General features: G+C 47.2%; 1 protein-coding gene across 3 annotated transcripts in view; it reads right to left on the bottom strand.

The window, feature by feature from the left end:
* Window positions 1–20906, bottom strand: part of LOC105464039 (ABL proto-oncogene 1, non-receptor tyrosine kinase) — a 186385-nt gene that overhangs the window by 10068 nt on the left and 155411 nt on the right. For all 3 annotated transcript variants that reach the window (XR_976636.2, XM_011711661.2, XM_011711662.3), the window contains exons 4-7: window positions 15039–15311; window positions 6029–6113; window positions 5219–5396; window positions 3209–3393 (exon numbers count right to left, since the gene is read on the bottom strand). Coding sequence is in view for 2 of the 3 variants with exons in the window: in XM_011711661.2 (XP_011709963.2) it covers window positions 3209–3393; window positions 5219–5396; window positions 6029–6113; window positions 15039–15311 (721 nt within the window). In the remaining variant the exon portion in view is untranslated. The remainder of the gene's footprint in view (window positions 1–3208; window positions 3394–5218; window positions 5397–6028; window positions 6114–15038; window positions 15312–20906) is intronic.

The following is a 20906-nucleotide window of genomic DNA, read 5'->3' as shown; positions in this document are numbered from 1 at the left end:
GAACAAGACTCAGTAAACTTACCCCACAGACAAACATGCTGGAGGAGGGCAGAAGATGAGTTATCAGACCCTGTGGGGTATTTTAGGTAATGTGACCATCTTGCCGGGATATGTGGTAGAAGGAAACTGGCACTGGAAGTCAGCCGGCCATGTTAACTCATAGCTCTGTGACCAACCAGCTCTGTGCCTAACTGGCCACCACTGCTTTCCGGGTGCACAAGACTATCTCCAAAGCCCCTTCTAACTCTAAACATTTCATAAAAATCTTACAAAATCTTCGAATGTTTTGAAATCTCAGATTATTGCCTTGAAATTCCATTTCCCATTAAAGGGTAAGATTCCTTGGAGAAACGGGTGATTCAGGCCTGGGGCACAGAATGAACCTGCAATAATCTTGTCATTTGAGGGCATGGATATCACAGAAAACTACACAGGTAATGTCAAAATGACTAGGAGCTAATGTGAAGTTCCCACTGGCCAAGATGAGACAATCTGAGTATCAACAGGGAAAATAACCGCAGTGGATTGAAACACATCAAATATATAGAAATCTGAGAGTTCATAATAATACCACAAATGACAACAACAAAAACCTAATTGGCCACCACTGAAGGGTATTAAGAAACTAACTTGTGCACTTTGGGAGGCCGAGGCGGGCGGATCACGAGGTCAGGAGATTGAGACCATCCTGGCTAATGCGGTGAAACCCCGTCTCTACTAAAAATACAAAAAAAATTTAGCCGGGCGCGGTGGTGGGCGCCTGTAGTCTCAGCTACTCGGGAGGCTGAGGCAGGAGAATGGCGTGAACCCTGGAGGCGGAGCTTGCAGTGAGCTGAGATCGCACCACTGCACTCCCGCCTGGGCGACAGAGCGAGACATCATCTCAAAAAACAAAACAAAACAAAACAAAACAAAACAAAAAACTAACCTGTGGCAGGGCATGGTGGCTCATGCCTATAATCCCAGCACTTTGGGAGGCCAAGGTGGGCAGATTGTCTGAGCTCAGAAGTTCAGGACCAGCCTGGGCAACATGGTGAAGCCCCATCTTTACTAAAAATACAAAAAAAATTAGCCTGGAGTGGTGGCAGGCACCTGCAATCCCAGTTACTTGGGAGACTAAGGCAGAAGAATTGCTTGAAACACAGGAGGCGGAGGTTGCAGTGAGCTGAGATCACGCTACAGCCTGTGTGACAAAGCAAGACTGTCTCCAAAAAAAAGAAACTAATTTGTTATTTTAAGAACTGGTAGGCCGGGCGCGGTGGCTCAAGCCTGTAATCCCAGCACTTTGGGAGGCCGAGACGGGCGGATCACGAGGTCAGGAGATCGAGACCATCCTGGCTAACACAGTGAAACCCGTCTCTACTAAAAATACAAAAAATTAGCCGGGCGTGGTGGCGGCGCCTGTAGTCCCAGCTACGCGGGAGGCTGAGGCAGGAGAATGGTGGGAACCCGGGAGGCGGAGCTTGCAGTGAGCTGAGATCCGGCCACTGCACTCCAGCCTGGGCGACAGAGCGAGACTCCGCCTCAAAAAAAAAAAAAAAAGAACTGGTAAAAGGCCGGGCGCGGTGGCTCAAGCCTGTAATCCCAGCACTTTGGGAGGCCAAGACGGGCGGATCACGAGGTCAGATCAAGACCATCCTGGCTAACACGGTGAAACCCCATCTCTACTAAAAAATACAAAAAACTAGCCAGGTGAGGTGGCGGGCACCTGTAGTCCCAGCTACTTGGGAGGCTGAGGCAGGAGAATGGCGTAAACCCGGGATGCGGAGCTTGCAGTGAGCTGAGATCCGGCCACTGCACTCCAGCCTGGGCGACAGAGTGAGACTCCATCTCAAAAAAAAAAAAAAAGAACTGGTAAATAAAACCAAAGAAGCAAGAATTGATCCTGCTCTTCCTATATGAACTGTACCACTGAGTAACCAGAGATGAGGAACCGTTTCTCCTCATACAAGTATTCCACTAACAACTGAATAGGAATGACAGAATTAGAGAATTCCCATCTGGCAACACCTAGTAAACTATTGGATCTAGGCACTGTATATCAATAACTGCTAAAAATTACTCAAAAAAATTTTAAAAAGATAGAAAATCAAGCATTTTGGGGCCGGGCGCAGTGGCTCACAGCTGTATCCCAGCACTCTGGGAGACCGAGGTGGGCAGATCACGAGGTCAGGAGTTCGAGACCATCCTGGCCAACATGGTAAAACCCCTGCCTCTACTAAAAATGCAAAAATTAGTCAGGGGTGGTGGCAGGCACCTGTAATCCCAGCTACTCAGGAGGCTGAGGCAGGAGAATCACTTGAAACCGGAAGGCAGAGGTTGCAGCGAGCCGAGATTGTGCTACTATACTCCAGCCTGGGCAACAAGAGCGAAACTCCATCTCAAAAAAACAAAACAAAACAAAAACAAAAACAAAAAGAAAGAAAATCAAGCATTTTATGTCTACTGATGAAAGGGCACACCATCTCTTCTGATCCACTCTTACTAAAAGAAAAACAGTCAAACCTGAATGTGATGAGGCTGTCCAGATTCAGCCACCCTTAACTAGGAATACGTAAGCCAGAGGAACATTAAATCACACCATTGGAGACAATGGGCAAAACTCAGAACGTAAGAAACTCTGCGGAACAAATGATGATTTCTTCAATAAACAAACAGCAAGGGAAATAAAGACATGGAGAGGGGGCTCACAGAGGACACTGTTTTAACAGACAGATCAGCAGATACACTGTGCACCATATTTGGACCTCAGGCCAAAGGTTTAAAAAAAAAAAAAAAAAGGTGGCTGGGTGCAGTGGCTCACACCTGTAATCCCAGCACTTTGGGAGGCCAAGGCAGGTGGATCACCTGAGGTCAGGAGTTCTAGACCAGCCTGGCCAACATGGTGAAACCCCATCTCTACTAAAAATACCAAAAATTAGCTGGGCATGGTGACGGGCGCCTATAATCCCAGCTACTCAAGACACTGAGGCAGGAGAATTGCTTGAACCTGGGAGGCAGAGGCTGCACTGAGCCAAGATTGTACCACTGCACTCCAGCCTGGGTGACAGAGTGAGACTCCCTCTCAAAAAAACAAAAAGAAAGGAAGAGCAAGAAAAAAAGGGGAAAAAAAAGGGAAGAGCAAGAAAGAGGCAGAAAAAAAAAAAAACAAAAAAAAAACCCCTCCCGTAGCCAGGAAGGACCACTTCAGTGCAGCAGCAACCCTTACCCCAGACATCGGACTTGATGGAGAACTTGTTGTAGGCCAGGCTCTCGGGTGCAGTCCATTTGATGGGGAACTTGGCTCCGGCATGGGCTGTGTAGGTGTCCCCTGTCATCAACCTGCTCAGGCCAAAATCAGCTACCTTCACCAAGTGGTTCTCCCCTACCAGGCAGTTTCGGGCAGCAAGATCTCTAAGAAAGAAAAATGTTCACCCATGAGAGCTCCTGGCCAACTTTCCACTTCACAAATCCACCACTGTTGAGCAAAGCTGCAATGCTGACAATGGGAAGATTGAGTCCAGTGCCCTGGAAATTTGTATTAATGCCCACTGCAATTAACACAGTGCCAGCCTCTCAGCAAACACACCTTGAGATAGATCCCAACATGGCGAGAGGCTGGTGCTGGGAGCGGGCTCCCTGGCCCCATGACCTGGAGCAAGTTAATTACCTTGGGACTCAGTTACCTCATCCGTAAAATGAAGACGATAATAATGGCACCCACCTCTTAGGGCTGCTGTGAGTGTAATTAATTAATATGCTAAATGCTTTGATTGATGTGTCGAGAATATTAAGTGCAGTTATTGCTACTCTATGCCAGGCACAGAGACAAACACTTAGCCCAGTCTTTGATTGCAAGAAACTTTTATCAGAGTGCATCTCCACTTGTCCTATCCAGACTTGATGGGACAAAATAAAACAAAGCCCATGACATTCTTTACCCAAACTGTGTTTCCTACTTCCCTCTTTCTTCCTGATGTGTACCCAAATGTATCCTAAAAACGCTCTCCTGTATAATCTGTTTCCTCTCACTTCCTGATTCTCCCAGGGAGGTAGGAATCTAATCTTTGGTTCATGAACATTAACCATGAAATCACAAGGCAAGCGGGAAGAGGGGAATGACAGGAGGCAGCAGCTTGAGGCGATGGTGCACGAGATAGCCTGATCGTCAGCAACGAGAGTGAAATTAAATACAGAAGAGTTGTGCCTAAGAGGATTTTGGTAAAGCATTTTAAGTTCGCTTGAATGAAGAAGGAACAGACCTGGCCGTGCCAAGCAAACCAGAAGTCAAGCAATCTCAATTTGCAGCATCAGAGGGTTCACTTTCCTGAAAGCCAGGGGTATCTGGATCAGGCTCTTGTGGAGCATAGAAAATCTGTCTTACAAGGAGCTGCCAGCATTTCACACATGCTACCCTTATTCCTTGCTATGAAATCTCATGTAGAGGTTTCATACTTGAGCTAATTGGGAAGGAAAGGTCACAGTGGTGGTGTGGAGAACATCTCATATAAAAGACGCCAGCAAAGCCCATCAGGCACTGTCCTGCACAGGCTGTCGCTTTGCTAGGAAGCCATTTCCACTAGCAAAGAATTTGAAGACCGAGATAATTGTGGCACATTTGAAGGTCAAAACACTTCAGGGTTTAAAACAGCAAAGACGCTTAATTTAGACCTCCATATATACAATTCTGACAATTGTGGAAACATCCCTGAACCCGAGGACAGCAAGTGGAGAATGAAAAGATAATAAAGAGAAAGCAGGAAAAAAAACCACACACACTAAAAAACAAAAGCCATGTATTGGTTGTTCCCATGAGTTTGTGTAAAAGCAATGCCAGCGGCTCCCAGGAAGAGGCCATTACTGATGGACGCTGGCCGCGGAGGAACAATGAGCACTCTCTTTCAGAGGGGCTGTGATTATTAGGAAGGACGCCTTTTATGAACTTCATTTAATATTCCACTTAGCCCAAAATGGTTCAAAAATGAAATATTTCTTACTCCGGGGATTAGCTGCTCCACTGGTCCAGGTCTAGGCCTGGCTGAATTTAGCCCTGGACACATGCCCAAAGCTGGCTTTGCCAGGAGCCCAGTGTTTGCCTTTGTTCCAAGGTTCAATGTGTTGCCAGCACTGAGGTTAGAAGCTGTACCCTGAGACCTCCAAGGCTGGGGCTTTTTGTAAAAGGCTGCCCGGCTCCACGCCCTGCGACTCCGTGGTACAGGCTGCCTGGCCAGGCCCCTACCTGTGGATGAAGTTTTTCTTCTCCAGGTACTCCATGGCTGACGAGATCTGAGTGGCCATGTACAGTAGCACCACGGCGTTCACCTCCTGCCGGTTGCACTCCCTCAGGTAGTCCAGCAGGTTCCCGTAGGTCATGAATTCGGTGATGATATAGAACGGGGGCTCCCGGGTGCAGACCCCTGCCAACAAGATACCAAGGACTTCAGCACGTGGCTCCACTCCCGACTGAACAAACAACTGTCTAAAGAAAAAGCCTTCTGAAGGATACTGACTCTGTTTCTAAGTCCTGGGCCCAACTTCCAACATGGTCCCAAGCACCTGTGTCCTGAGACTGGGCTCATGTGGGAGGGACATGGCCAGCCTCTTTTCTTCTTCTCAAGCCAGTGAACTTGAATTTACACAGGGAGAGGCTGCCACAGAATTCAGAAGCAGACCTGGCCCTACCTCAAATGATCTTCACCACCATCAGTTTAGCCCCAAATGGTTATATCTGATGGTTATATGTCTACTCACAGAATCACTTCAGTGAGAAAACTCTGGAAAGTTTCAGAAACTAATTTCAGATTTGCATTTGACTGCTTTTAGGTATCCACTTAATCACATTCTCTCTCTCATACATACATGTGCGTACGTGCACACACGCACACACCCATCCCATACAGGCCTCATTTTACTGGCGGCTGAACGTCAGCAGAGCTCAAGCGTTCCAGTGAGTTTCATGCAGTGAGCCACCTGTGCTTCTTCTCCAGCACCTGTGTCACCCTGGAGGTGTGGTGTGAGACCCTCTCTTCACAGCCCCAAGCTTACTCACCAAGGAGCTGCACCAGGTTAGGGTGTTTGATCTCTTTCATGACTGCAGCTTCTTTCAAGAACTCTTCCACCTCCATGGTGTCCTCCTGCAGAAGGAAAAAACGAGGGTGAAATTACTTCAGGAAGTGCTTTTCAGTGGGTAAGTACTGGAATGGTTAACGCAAAATGGAGCTTCAGTGCACACTTGTCCTGGGCTGCCTTTTGTGACAGCCACATTGTTGCAGACAGGTTCCATGACAGCTGAACAGCAACCTGATGGCACAAAGAATTTTCCCCTTTGGGGACAAACTTTTCAATTCTCCCCCAGGGCAACAGGGCAAAGCTGGCTTGCATGTACAGACAACCTGCTTCTGGTGCCTGCTAGGCAGGCCACATGTGCTTCCCCACCTCTTGGAGTTCGTGGTGGCGTGGGAGAGCTATACAGGCAAACACCACAGATGTGGCACTCTTTCCCTGGGGAATCTGGTTTCCAAGGGGTGCTAACACACTCACCCTAAAAAACATCACCTGAAGAATCTGAAATGCACCTGATTTAAGGGAAGAGACCCTGATGACAAGAAAGAGATATTGCATCACAAAGAACGAAGTCTCGAAGTATGGTAGCAACAGAGGATGTTGAACTGTTCTGGCACGTGGTGGTGGGCTCTTAATGAAGCAGTCATCCCTGTCTGTCAGGTCAATTACTCAAAGTCTAAAATCATCCTCACCAGCAGCTCCCCTACCAACTAATTCACAACGATCATCAGTACATGTCACATTTTAACAAGTCCACAGTATCTAAATGCCAAGGGGGAGAAAAAGATAGGAGCATGGGCCCAGCACAGACAGGCCGTGACTTCTACAGCTCCTCTCATCTTTTCAGTCTGGGGTCAAGTCTGAAGTGCCGTGGCACTGAGCCCTGGGGAGAGCCCATCACACAGAGCCTTGACCTTGGCCTACATCACTAAGCCTCTTTTTGACTTAAAAAATGCTACTGTCCACTGAGCCAACCATCAGAACAAGAAGCAGGTGGGTGTTAAATGATATGGTCTGTTTGCTGCGAAAACCTGGCTACAAAGGCCAAGAGAGGAAGCGAGATGCCTCCAAGTTTCAACAGAGTTTGGAGAGAAAGACTGTGCAGTGAAACAGAGTGAATGGCTTAAAAATTAGGCTACCCAAAGAGGAAGGCTTGATCAACTTTCTGTTAAACGTAGAACCTTGTATGTTCTGGCCCCTTTGGGAGAACACAGTGTCCTGACGGTCCTGCTTGCTGTGGCTGCCCCAGTTCCCCACCCTGCTGTGGAGGAAGCTTCCAGAGGACGGGCCAACCTTTACTTACAGCCTTCTTGCTTTGGCCAATCCTGTTTACAAGTGAAGCGTGACCAATGAGGCTATGTGTCAGCCCATTATCTCTTAGCTCAGGGCTCTGAGAGGCTGAAACTTGGAAACAATTTATTGCTCTTTAAAAATGGTGAGCTGCTCTTAATGTCAATTAAACCTCGTTGGTAGTCCCTGTGCCAAGCTGTCCGAGGGGGAAAGAGCTCACCCCTGCCGCCACCCCATTGGCCGTTTAATTCTTCTGAGCCCTCTCTGCTCCGTAACATGCTCAGCAGACCATGCTGTTTTTGGCATGGAGTGCTTTGATTTACCAGGGTGACATGCTAATGTCAAAGGCTGGACAGCGAATGTCTGCCAGCATCCGGGGATTCAATGCTGCTCATGTACAGGACTGGGGCTTTAAGAATCTTGCTTGATCAACAATATGGTTACAAAGTAGCTCTCAAAGGAAGCTTTCTAAACAAGTGGGGTTTTTCTTTTTTGAAGACCACATAATAAACCACACACAATGAAATCATTTCATAAATATCATTTGCTTTTATAGCTACTGACCCTCTTTTAAAAGACCAAGTAATAATCTTGACAGGCATGTACATGCAAAAGGAACATGGCTTTCAAAGGCAGCCCTCTTCTCATCTGTCTCTCTTTTCTCTCTTACATACACAAAAACACACACGGGAGGAAAGTACAAATAATTCCTTTTCTTACAGAAAAATCAATGTGAATTTGTCTCCCCCTGCTGGAATCAGACCTTGTTCAATTTATAATTTTAACTATTAACAACAGCAGCCGCGTGCAGTGGCTCACATCTATAATCTCAACACTTTGGGAGGCCAAGGTGGATCACCTGAGTTCAGAACCAACCTGGCCAACATGTTGAAACCCCATCTCTACTAAAAATAAAAAAATTAACCAGGCATGGTGGCGCATGCTACTTGGGAGGCTGAGGCAGGGGAATCACTTGAATTCGGGAGGATGAGGTTGCAGTGAGCTGACATTGCACCACTGCACTTCAGCGTGCGGGACAGAGTGAGACTTCACCTCAAAATAGAAAACCAAAACAACAACAACAACAAAACAGCCTACGTTTGTAGTTGTGTTAAACTGGAAATATCCTGATGCAATTCTGTGACATTCCTTTACTTTCATTAAAAAATTTCCTATCGTTTTGTTGAAGAGAATTCTCTTTATATAGTAAAATAAAACTAACTTGGATGAATGAGGGTGAAGGAAACACTTTTGAGTGAAAGCTATGAATTTTCAGCCTGCTCTCTTCTGTATTTGTTAGGGAGGGAGATGAGTCAACTGGCCTCTCTTTGCATGGACTGACTGGGCTGGCTCAGATGCAAATGAACATTCTGGGTGGTACGGCAGAGTGGTTAAGAGAATGACTTGTGAATTATACTGACTTCGCTCTGCTGCTGTGTGACCATGGTAAGTTACTCAACCCCTCTGAGTCTGTTTTCTCATCTGCACAACAGAGAGAATGTCAGTATCTCCCTTGTGCACAGAGTGCCAAGAGCAGTTCCTGGAATGCGGCCAGCACTCACTCAGCGGTGCTTGCTTTTATTACTAGTAAGGCAGTTTATCTCTATTCCTGAGTAGACAGAACAGACAGCTCATAGAAAACAAAAGGCTGGTTCTTTAATGAATATTAGGGTTGTTTGTCTTCTCACAGATGCATTCTCCTAGACTCAACATCTCACAGGTATTTCTTTTTTTTTTTTTGCGATGGAGTCTCACTCTGGCCCAGACTGGAGGGCAGTGGCACAATCTCAGCTCACTGCAAGCTCCACCTGCTGGATTCGCATCATTCTCCTGCCTTAGCCTCCCCTGTAGCTGGGACTACAGGCGCCCACCACCACACCCAGCTAATTTTTTTTGTATTTTTAGTAGAGACGGGTTTTCACCATGTTAGCCAAGATGGTCTTGATCTCCTGACCTTGTGATTCGCCCGCCTCGGCCTCCCAGAGTGCTGGGATTACAGGTGTGAGCCTCCAGGCCCAGCCCTCACAGGTATTTTCTAATCAGTTTCCTCCTTTTTGCTCACCCTCAAGCATAGGTATTCTACAGCATGAAAAAGAGCACTGTTTTTAGAAATGGCTTGGCCTCTCTGGGAGGCCAAGGCAGGCAGATCACTTGAGGCCAGGAGTTTGAGACCAGCCTGGCCACATGGTGAAACCACGTCTCTACTAAAAATGCAAAAATTAGCTGGGTGTGGTGGCAGGAGCCTGTAATGCCAGCTACTGGGGAGGCTCGGGCAGGAGAATTGCTTGAACCCGGGAGGACGTTGCAAGGAACCGAGATCACGCCACTGCACTCCAGCCTGAGCAACTGGGTGACACTCTGTCTGGGGGAAAAAAAAAAAAAAGAAATGGCTTGGCCTTCCAGAAGTTTCTGTGTAGCAGGCTCTCAATGTCTCGCTCTCAGCAGGGATCCCTCTCCCTGAGCAGGGCCATTATCTACTGATAGATCAGTTTCCACATCTGTTTCTGGTTAACCAAATGCTAGGTGAGAGAGGTTACAGGCACAGTGAAACACCACAGGGATTATCCCTATTTCCAATATTCCTTCACCCATCAGATGAATCAGGATCAACATGGCTAAAAACACTGAAGAGACTGCCGGGTGCCGTGGCTCACGCCTGTAATCCCAGCACTCTGGGAGGCCAAGCAGGGCGGATCACGAGGTCAGGAGATCGAGACCATCCTGGCTAACACAGTGAAACCTCACCTCTACTAAAAGTACAAAAAATTAGCCAGGCGTGGTGACATGCACCTGTAGTCCCAGCTACTTGGGAGGCCGAGGCAGGAGAATTGCTTGAACCTGGGAGGCGGAGCTTGCAGTGAGCTGAGATGGCGCCACTGTACTCCAGCTTGGGCAAGAGGGCAAGACTCCGTCTCAAAAACAAAAACAAAAACAAAACACTGGACAGAGTTAGACTGAGGAAGGCAGCTCATACTCCAGACGTGGGACTTGAAGCTCAAGAGGAAAGCCCAAGAGAGACCACCTCGCAGAGGAGCCCCCAGAACTCATCTCCCTGGCCAGAGGAGAACCCACTGCAAGGAATGCCTGTCTTTCAAGAGTAAGTGCAGCCTGGCAACAGCAGGCTCTGAGCTGCATGGCCTCTCTCCCTATGCGTGGCCCTCCTTGTGCAGCCAGAGAGCCACTGCGTACAACTGCCAAGTGTACGACTGCCCTACTTCTCGGCTTCTTTCTGGAGCTCCCCAAGTGACACCCATTTCCTGGGAGAAATTAAACCGAAACACACTGTGCTGGGTGGAGGAAACGTGCACTCTCTCAACACCACTGGGGAGTGCAAATTGATGACACAAACTCCTTGGAAGGTACTCTGGCAGTATGGTCAAGGCCATACATGCACATGGTCCCTGATCGGGTAGTTTCAGGAAGCTGACCCACCAGGACAGTTTAACATACATGCAAATGAGGGGAATCCCTGTGCTGCTGTTTAGAGGAGGGCAAAATACTGGAAATAAGACAAAGGCCCACTGAAAGTTGGTACATGTTAAAATATATCCATACAAAAACAAGACAACCTTATGTGTATCGATAAGGAACAACTGCCAAAACACATGATGTGGACAACAGAAGACAGAGATCTGTCTGTCACATATGCGGACTTAGGAAAGACACAGAACTCGAGGGCGGGATAACTTATTCAAAAAAATACATGCTGTATATTATTTTCCACTGTTTAGTAAATTTGTCAGTTAGCTCACGAGTCAAGCTAAATGCCACAGCTCAATCACCAGTGGTCTTTTCCAAATTCTATTACTTAGAGAACTGATTCACAGAAAAAAAAAAAAAAAAAACCACTGATGTACAAACTCCGAATACAGCTCATTTAAAAATTGCTGGCTCATAGCTGGGCACAGTGGCACAAGTCTGTGATCCTTGCTATTCAGGAGGCTGAGGTGGGAGGACTGCTTGAGCCAGGAGTTGGAGGCCAGCTGGGCAACATAGTGAGACCCCATCCCCCACCTCAAAAAAATTAGGGCTTCTTGCACTTGACTGTTGGTTTTCTTAAGCACATCTTCCCTTTAACAGATAGCAAGACTATGTCCTGCCCAATACTGTCAAAATTCAAGGGTGCAGTTCCCAATGAGCCTTTGTTGTAATTCCAGTTTCCCATCTGCAGGGGTCAGCCTAGTGTCCTCCTTTTTTCCTGTTCTCTTCCCTCTTCCTTCTGCCTGAAAGGTACATGACCCAAGGCTGTTTTACTTGTTCACTATGGAGTCATGGTTAAAAGTAGGCCCTTGCTCCCCCTGCTGGCAAAGGAGGACTCTGGCTCTGTCCTTGGAGAAGCCAGCGATAGGAAACAAACAGGCTGGATGGGAGGAGGGTGGGGGAAAACGTGATTTTTTTTTTAAAGGCATAACTGTGGCTTATGTACATTTTTTACGGTGTTCGAGAAATAAGAACCTGGGTTCAATTTAAAAAAAAGAAGAGCTGAGCTCTCGAGTTGAGTGCCCTGGTTCAAATCCTGATGCTGCCACTTCTGGCTGTGTGATGCCAGGTCAGTCACTTAACCTCTCTCTCTTCCATTTTCTCAGCATTAAAATGTTGATACAGGGTGAATGTCCCTTAACTGAAAGGCCTGGGACTACAAGTGTTTCAGAGCTCGGATCTTTGCAGATTTGGGGATTGCCGCACTGTATTACCAGATGAACACCCCAAATTTGAAAACCCAAAATCTGAAATGTTCCAATATGCATTTCCTCTGAGCTGCATGCTGGTGCTCAAAAAGTTTTGGATTTGGGAGCATTTAGGATTTGGGATTTTAGGGTTCAGGATGCTCAACCTGGAAGGATCTTAAGGTTGTGAGGATTCAATGAGATGCAACATGTAGTAAGCACAGAGGCCTCTGCCAGGCACACAGTAAGGGCACGATGAAAGCTGAACGTTAGCTGCTGCCATGATTTAGAATCCACTCCAGGATTTCAGCTTTTTTTTTTTTTTTTTTTTGGAGCCAAGTCTCACTCTGCTGCCCAGACAGGAATGCAGTGGCGCTATGACAGCTCACTACAGCCTCAACCTCCCGGGCTCAGGTAATCCTCCCATGTCAGCCTCCCACGTCCTAGCCTGTAGCTCAGACTACAGACGTACCACCAGGCTTGGCTAATTTTTTTGGTATTTTTTGTACAGGCAGAGTTTTGTCATGTTGCCCAGGCTGGTCTTGAACTCCTGGGCTCAAGCAATCCACCAGCCTTGGCCTTCCAAAGTGCTGGGATTACAGGTGTAAGCCACTGTGCCCGGCAATTTCAGCTTCTACAGCAAAGGTAAATGCCCAATATTTACACTAATCTTATTTGGCAAATAGGCAACATACTGCAGGGCCATCTGCGCATGGCCGGGAGGAAGGAGGGCTGATTTATTTAGCAGCTGCTTAGTACCGTATTTTCAGTTAACACACCTCCAGAAAGGGACATACTGCCTTTTCCCTAATTAGATACCACTCCAGGTGAATGCCCACAGAAATCCACGCAATGACATCCTGTAATTCTTTACCAACTGTGAGATCGTAAGTTAATTAGGCTCTTGGGAAAAAATATTAGAAGTATAATTAAAAGCAGAGTAACATATTATTAGTAAAGCACAGTCTGAAAGGCACCCACTTTAGATTCAGTGATATATAAGAAACCCACCCCCCAAACCATACTGGTCTCCAATAGGTACCCTCCTCTGGAGTGTCCTTCAGTTGTTCAGAAAACAATGCCACAGCATCATCTACTGAAGTAGCATTTCCTCAAATGTCACGTTGTACAACCTGATCTTGGAAGTTTTCAGACAAGCCTTTACTGGTTGAAATCTAGTGTATTTTGCACGTTGAACCTTCCTTCGTTTTACAAATCCTGGTAAAAGTGTGCTGAAATCTAGGTCTTTCTCAGTTTGCTGACCCAGTCAAGCCCCATTTTTTGGGTCTGCTCTTCAACCCTGTGCAACCCAAGGAGCTGGGGGGCACCTGCACAGCCCCCCAGTCCCTCCTTTATTCACTCCCTGGTGGTGTCCCGAGAACTGCTGCGCTGCAATTCTTGCTTCTACTACCTGGACCACGCCATGCCTCAGGTGAAGAACTCTGTCCCATTCATTTTCTAATCCCAGTGTTGAGCCCAGGAACCGTCAAATAGAAATGAGGAACTTGATAAATATTTACTCAATTAAGAAAAAGTCCAGGGCCGGGCGTAGTGGCTTATGCCTATAATCCCAGCACTCTGGGAGGCCACGGTAGGCAGATCACTTGAGGTCAGGAGTTCAAGACTGGCCTGGCCAACAGAGTGAAACCCCGTCTCTACTAAAAATACAAAAATTAGCTGGGCGTGGTGGCAGGTGCCTGTAATCCCAACTACTCATGAGGCTGAGGAAGGAGAATTGCTTAAACCTGGGGGGCAGAGGTTGCAGTGAGCTGAGATCATGCCACTGCACTCCAACCCAGGCAACAGAGTAAGACTCTGTCTCAAAAAGAAAGGACTCTCTCCTATCTGAGAAATATCCAGGGTCCTTAAGGTAACCCAAACCATGCCCCCACCCCAGTGCCAGTCCTGCCCAAAGACAGGCACGAGTTGAACAAGGGATCAGGGAGCCACCTTTGGTTTCCAGGACTAAAGAATGTGATCTCTTCTCTAAAGCAGCCACTTCATACCAGCCAGAAACCATACTTCCCATTTCACTATGTCTTTGGGTGAAGGCATCAGGTCAGTCAGAGAGTCCCTAAAAGGCAGGCATGTGGCTGCAACCAGTCTCAATGTGTGCACCTGACTTCTGAGACGTGTACAAATTAAGCTCTATTTTTCCCAGAGGATGTTTCGGTTCTTTTCTAATAGCTCTAAAAAGGGGCTCCCTCTGTTGATTTCTGTGCACAGGTCAAGGTAATCAAAGTTCATTTAAAACAAGTGGAAATAATGTAAGTCAACACTAGGGGACACCCTCGCCACAGGAAAAAGCCTGGAACACATTTTGAAGAACGCAGAGGGCTGAAAATGAAAACTTCTTTCCCTTGGCGTCCTAAGGGTTTCAAAGAACTTCAAAAGAAGAAAAAAACCTGCCTGGAAACTACAAACACTATTCATTAGTGGAGAGGTAAAGTCCCAGTTAACAAGAAAGACCAGACTATCTGAGTTGGTAAAAATCGAGTTTCCTGGACGCCTTTCTAGCGGGGGCACTCCCACCTCTGCCTGCAGGAGTCTCGGCAGCTGCAGAATTGGAACCCACTGGGGATGCCCAGGGCACCTGCCTTCCAAATCAGCCAACAAAAATCCACAGAAGAGTCAAATGCATTTTGGTTAAATCTTTCAAAACTCAGAGATCTTTTTTTCCTCCTTAACTCTCAGTAGGAAGTGATCTCCATGCCGCACGAACAGCATGGAAATCCACGGCTTTAAAAGAATCTTGCCATAGAATGAGAAAACTTCTCCAAATGACTAATCTTTTTACACTAAAACCCCTCCGTGCTTGTCAGCTCTCACTATATGTGGAAACACACTCGGACTATGAGAATGATTCCACTCCTACAAAGACACAAGGATGATGTAAGACGGAAAAGTCATTTCTGTGGCACCAATGAAGCGCTCGGACAGCAGGCGGGAGGTAGGCTTCCGGGCAGATGCATCGCCTAATGCCAGTAGACACCTTGCCCCCGCCAAGTACCCTGGGCGGCCCCAGCGGTCCCAGCCTACCTTCAAGGTCTTCACGGCCACCGTCAGGCTGTATTTCTTCCACACACCCTCGTACACCTCCCCGTACTGGCCCCCGCCCAGCTTGTGCTTCATGGTGATGTCTGTGCGTTCCATCTCCCACTTGTCGTAGTTGGGGGACACACCGTAGACGGTGGGCTTGTTGCGCTTGGGGGCTGGATAATGGAGCGTGGTGATGAGCCCGTCGGCCACTGTCGAATGATGATGAACCAACTCGGCCAGGGTGTTGAAGCGGCTCTCGGAGGAGACGTAGAGCTGAAGGAAACAGGGAACAGCCTTCAGCCCACAGAGACAAGCAAGCTCAAAGAGCTCATGTGAGCCAGTTTGGCTACTGCACAGCAAAACCTCACATAAGCAGCTCTCCACACAGGACAGAGTGTTTAGAAGACCACTGCTGCTGTCTTTCTCTATGAGTGCTCTAAGTTACTTGCTCAAGCAGAAAGGCACAATAAAGGGCCTCAGGGCCTCTGTACCTGCTGCTGCTCCCTCTGCCTGAAATCTCCCAACCCCTCATCTTCCATGCCCAGTTCTTGCTTCCCGTTCCACGGCCAGTTTTAATGTCCGTGAAGTCTTCCCCAACCATCCAATCTAAAGTCATCATGCGGCACAGGTCATCCTACCACCTGTCTTACTTCTCAGCAATGGACCCACCACTAGCTCATAATTTCCTGTTTATCTGCTTAATTACTGTCTGTCTCCACCTAATAGCATGGAAGCTTCATGAAAGCAGAGCCTTAAGCTGTTTTCATTCCAATGTTGAGTACAGGAAATCAACATGTAGTAAGTACTCAATAAACAACTGTTGATTAAATTAACACACAGTAGAACTTGGTGGGTAGTTGCTGGTAGGAAAAGCAAAGAATTTATTTAATTTATAATTTAAAAGGGATAAACCTAGGATGAAATAGTGATCAGAAGATGAAAACCAATAAACACATCCAACACGAGGAAGCAAAAGGAAGGATTTACAACACACGAGCATTCAGCCCTCGTGTGAGAGCCACAGCAGTGAGGACCTAGGGTGAAACCCTCCATGTAGAGTTTGCATCTGGACACAACAGAGATGGAGAGGAAGGAGAAGGAGCAGGCTGGCAGAAAGCAGCAATGCAGGGGGTGCCAGCTACCTGTTTTCTTCTCTTTTCATTGGTGTGGCAAGGGAATACTTCCTTACCAAAAACAATTCCACATGAAAATCCACATAAAACATCTGGGCTCCAGACACATAACTGAATCTACTGGCTTGCTCAGGGCAGCCACCCTTCACTGAAGGTGGAAAGAAGACTTAAAATCACGACTAGGCGTTCAGAAGACTTGCCCAAACTGCAAAGACATGGGAAGAAGGAACAGATTTGGGACAGTGGTAATGCTTAGGACGTGAGGGAGAAAAGGGAACAGGATCAGGCTTCAGCTGTAATATCTTTTTTTTTTTTTTTTGGAAATGGAGTCTCGCCGTGTAGCCCAGGCTAGAGTGCAATGGCACGATCTCGGCCCACTGCAACCTCTGCCTCCCGGGTTCAAGCGATTCTCCTGCCTCAGCCTCCTGAGTAGCTGGGACAACAGATGCCCACTACCACGCCCGGCTAATTTTTTGTAATTTTAGTAGAGACAGGGTTTCACAGTGTTAGCCAGGATGGTCTCAATCTCCTGACCTCGTGATCCGCCTGCCTCGGCCTCCCAAAGTGCTGGGATTACAGGCGTGAGCCAGTGCGCCCGACAACAACTGTAGTATCTTATTACTTAAAAAAAAAGAAAAGGGAAGAAAAAGCCTGAAATACACGCAGCAAGGCCAAGGCCTTTGGCTGTGGGTTATGTCAGGCACCATTACTGTATGTCTGTAACAGTAAATAAGAAAAATGTTTTTAAAAGAAGGTAGCAAAGAAATATGCAAATTAGTCCCACTGACAACCCTCAAGAAGGTAAAAAGGATTTGTCAATAGGAAGGTTTCTCTTTCTTTTGTTTTGCTTGGGGAGATAACACAAGTGAATTCCAAAAACTTAGGCAAGCCACAGGCACACACTTTGGGGTTACAATCTTTTGGTAACAATCTTACTAAAATAAAATTCTGAGAAACGCAAAACTTGTCCAGAAAGACAAGGAACTTGCTCCTAGTGTAAGGACTGTGGCCTGGGGACACTGGCTTATCCCTCTGCAAGACAGGGCCTCTGAATGGCAAGACTTTATAGGACATGGCGGCCCCACTTTTATTCTTGAGAGCATGGAAGAGAAGAAGCCTCTGAGTGAACTGCTCTAGGGACAGACCATGAGTCACGCTCAGACCCGCGAACGTGCGCACAGGAATGCATCGGGGAGCGGAAGTCGGCACTGCTGAGGGCTGCCGTTAGCTTCATACTCACACAGCGACATACTCTCTTCAGTACTAGTCACCAACACAAGTGCTGTACACAAAGAAAATGGAGTGGGACTTGGGGTCAGCTCCCAATCCCTGACCCTCTGGAAGAGTCTGTCAGCTGTCCAATTACTTCACTGCAGGTGGCAAGTGCTCCAACCCCTGTTCTCAGGTTAGCTCCGCTGATGGTGTGCTCCCTACCAAGGAGTCTAGAGAAGTGAGAAAAGCCATTCCAAGACATTCCTGGAATCAGAGCACCACTCCCACCTTGGAAATCACTGGCACAGTACAGGGTCAAAGAGCCCGTGTGGCCTGCTGGGCTCCAGGGCAGGGCACCTGGGAGCAAGTCTCATTATCCTTCTCTCCTGTCGGAGCAGGAAGCACAGGCCTCAAAGGAGTGCTCCCCAACTGGAGGATCTGGTTCCTTCACTCCAGCGTGGAATGCTAATGGCTCCCCTAAGTCCTAGTTTATGCAGAATTTCTTGGGCTCATTTGATTCCCCCATTGGCTACTGTGTTAGAGATTTCAGTTACAGGAGGTTTCACTGAATGGCCCAACTTTATCCTTTTCAATAATTAAATTTACAGACCTTGTGACTTAGTTCATTTTTCAACATAAAACTTACATACTGATACTTCCTAAATATTAAAACCATTCTCCCTCAAAGGCACTGCATATTCGGTTCACAGCCATCTTCCCCGTGTCCCACTAACAGTCAAGGCTGGTGCTTGCTCCTGATTAGTTCTAGGTTTTGAGCAGCATTTGTTGGGGAACTGTGTGATCATCAGGAATTCATGGCATGTTCAGGGAAGAAAGTAAAGTCAGTGTCATGAATGCCATGTCATTATGCTATGCATCTGGTTCCATTAACACTCAGGTGCTCAGCCAGGGCTGCTGCCTCTTCCTAATCATGCATGAACCTGAAGGATAGGACTTGTCAAAGAAACTCTTAGAAACAGCGTTTTGCTGGGAGCAGTGGCTCGTACCTGTAATCCCAGCACTTTGGGAGGCCAAGGCGGGCAGATCACGAGGTCAGGTGTTCAAAACCAGCCTGGCCGACATGGTGAAACCCCATCTCTACTAAAAATACAAAAATTAGCCGGGCATGGTGGTGGGCACCTGTAGTCTCAGCTACTTGAGAGGCTGAGGCAGGAGAATCGCTTGAACCTGGGAGGCAGAGGTTGCAGTGAGTCAAGATCATGCCACTGCACTCCAGCCTGGGTGACAGAGTGAGGTTCTGTCTCAAACAAAAAAAAAAAGAAACAGTGTTTCTTCTGACAGCCACACTGACAGGCTAACAGAGCTTAGACTGTGCAACCTTTGGCTGCCTTGGGCCCAGGAGTCCCACCTCAGACATATTGTTTACCGGTTGCTCAGCCAGGAAGCAAGTTCCCCCGAGAGCTGCTCAGACACCAGCAGGAAGGCAAGCCTTGCAGTACAAAAGAACGGTCCAAAGCTCCTTCACCGGAATAGGTGAGCCACGTGCTCAGCTTTTCACCAGGAGGCCTTGCTGAGCCACTGTCAGGGAGGGTAAACCTTAAACATCCAAGAGGCTGTGTAAATGGTCCCTTCCTGCCACTCGGCTGAAGCTTAGGGCCCTGGATCTGTCACTTCAGCAGACCATGAAAACAAATGTCAACTGGGCAAATTTCTTTCAAGAAAAGGAAAGACTCTATTAAGGACTAGAAGGAATTGAGGAACGTGACAGGGGCATCTCACAGAAGTCAATGAGGTGTGGACAAAAACATTCAGAACTAAGAACTTTAGGCAGGAGGTGGTGAAGAAAAATCAATCTTCAATTCTGCTATGTCGATGGAGGGTTACAACTTTGGGAAAGTATCAGAAAAATGACAATCAAATCCCAGGGTATCCAAAGAGTTTTGAGACTGTCTAGGCTCCTAGGAAATGGCAATGGCTCAGTTTAGTATTGGCCCCTTCAAGAGTCCAGCTCATAACTCCCAGTCCCCAACTCTGAGCCCCGAGCTGGTGGTCCTGGGCTGACTGATGAGCCACAAGGGCTGCTGAAAAGCTCAGAACATGAGGAGAGAGGCAAATAAGAGCCAATAAGGAGGAAGCAGAAAGAAATCCTTGGGGGCCTTATAGAAGAATCTTCTAAATTCAGTTGTTTTCTGAAGATGAACTAATTTAAAAATAAGAACCAAACTTACTCAACCCCAGCCTATTCCTCCTATCAGTCTTAACTTTTCCCCTTAGAAATCCAAAAAGGATTGCATCAAAGTTCTGCTATGTGAGCAGCATTTTTCAGCGGCGAGCCACGTGGTCACACACATAGCTGTGGGAGCTCCCTCTAATGATGTTCACTCATTCCAGCGATACGATCCCACCCAGTACACGCTCCTCGAGTGCGGCCCTCACAGGAAGGAACCTCCGCAGAAGGGACGCTGTGGGCTCAGAAGTCCCCAGGTGCCCACACAGCTGATAGGAGAGTCTTTGCCGGGGGGGAGGGAGGAGGCAAGACGCCAAGGAGAGTGTGATGTGTTGCCCAGTGGCGGACACTGCCTAGTCAGATGAGCTCCCTGTGCTCTACCTGGAATGAAACAAACCCACCTGGCACATACTAGCTTTTAGACAGAGGCCTCTTAGGCAGATTCTCCTTCTTTGGATGAATCTCAAATTCTGCAAACCACGTATCCCATATGCAGGCCTTTCCTTGCCCCTTTGAACAGTATTTTATAACAACCCCTAGCTAATGAGCTGTCACACTAGATCATGCCTGCCTGCATCTGTTCCAAGGTCGCTGATTAAACAGCTCTAGGGAAAAGAAACCATTATCCCGTTCAGTGCAAACCTCAAGTGATTATCTTGGTGCAGCATGACTTGCCTTGGATAGATAGCACAGATGCGAAGCAAGCTGTCTGCTGCAGAAAATCACCTCCTATGGGTGGTGCACCCTGGTGTTCTGATTCACTAGAAAGGTACCCTTGTGGTCTGAAGGCTCTTTCAAAGGGCGCAATGCCCTGAAGTACATCCCTCAGAATGGAAGGACATAGCTCCACCTCCGGGATAAGAACAATAACCCAAAAAGCAAGCTGACAGGCCCATGTCTAGTCACACATGGACAACAGGCTCTGTTGTCCAACATACACACTGCAGTGTTGGTACTAAAGAATTCTGCAGTGGTGGAAAGCATCAGATATGGGCAACAGGACTTCAGCCAGAAGACTTTGGGATGTGAAGAAAAATAAGAAAATTTAAAAAGGAAGTATATGTACATTCACATGGTACAAGTGAATGTGTGAAGACAGCCAAAAAAAAAAAAAAAAGTTAAAAAGCTAAGTGGGGACTAGCCTATCAGATACCACAACACAGTATAAAGCTACAGCAATTACAAGTTTGGTACTGGCATACAGAGAGACAGACCAATGGAAGAGAACAGAGAGGTCAACAGGCCTAGATACACATATACACTTGGTATATTTCTAACATGTAGGAAAAAGATGAATTTATTAAATGGCATAAAGATGACTCAAAATATGCCACA

This window comes from Macaca nemestrina, chromosome 14 (genome assembly GCF_043159975.1).
Source record: "Macaca nemestrina isolate mMacNem1 chromosome 14, mMacNem.hap1, whole genome shotgun sequence".
NCBI lineage: Eukaryota > Metazoa > Chordata > Mammalia > Primates > Cercopithecidae > Macaca > Macaca nemestrina.
This window is presented reverse-complemented; position numbering and strand designations above follow the sequence as displayed.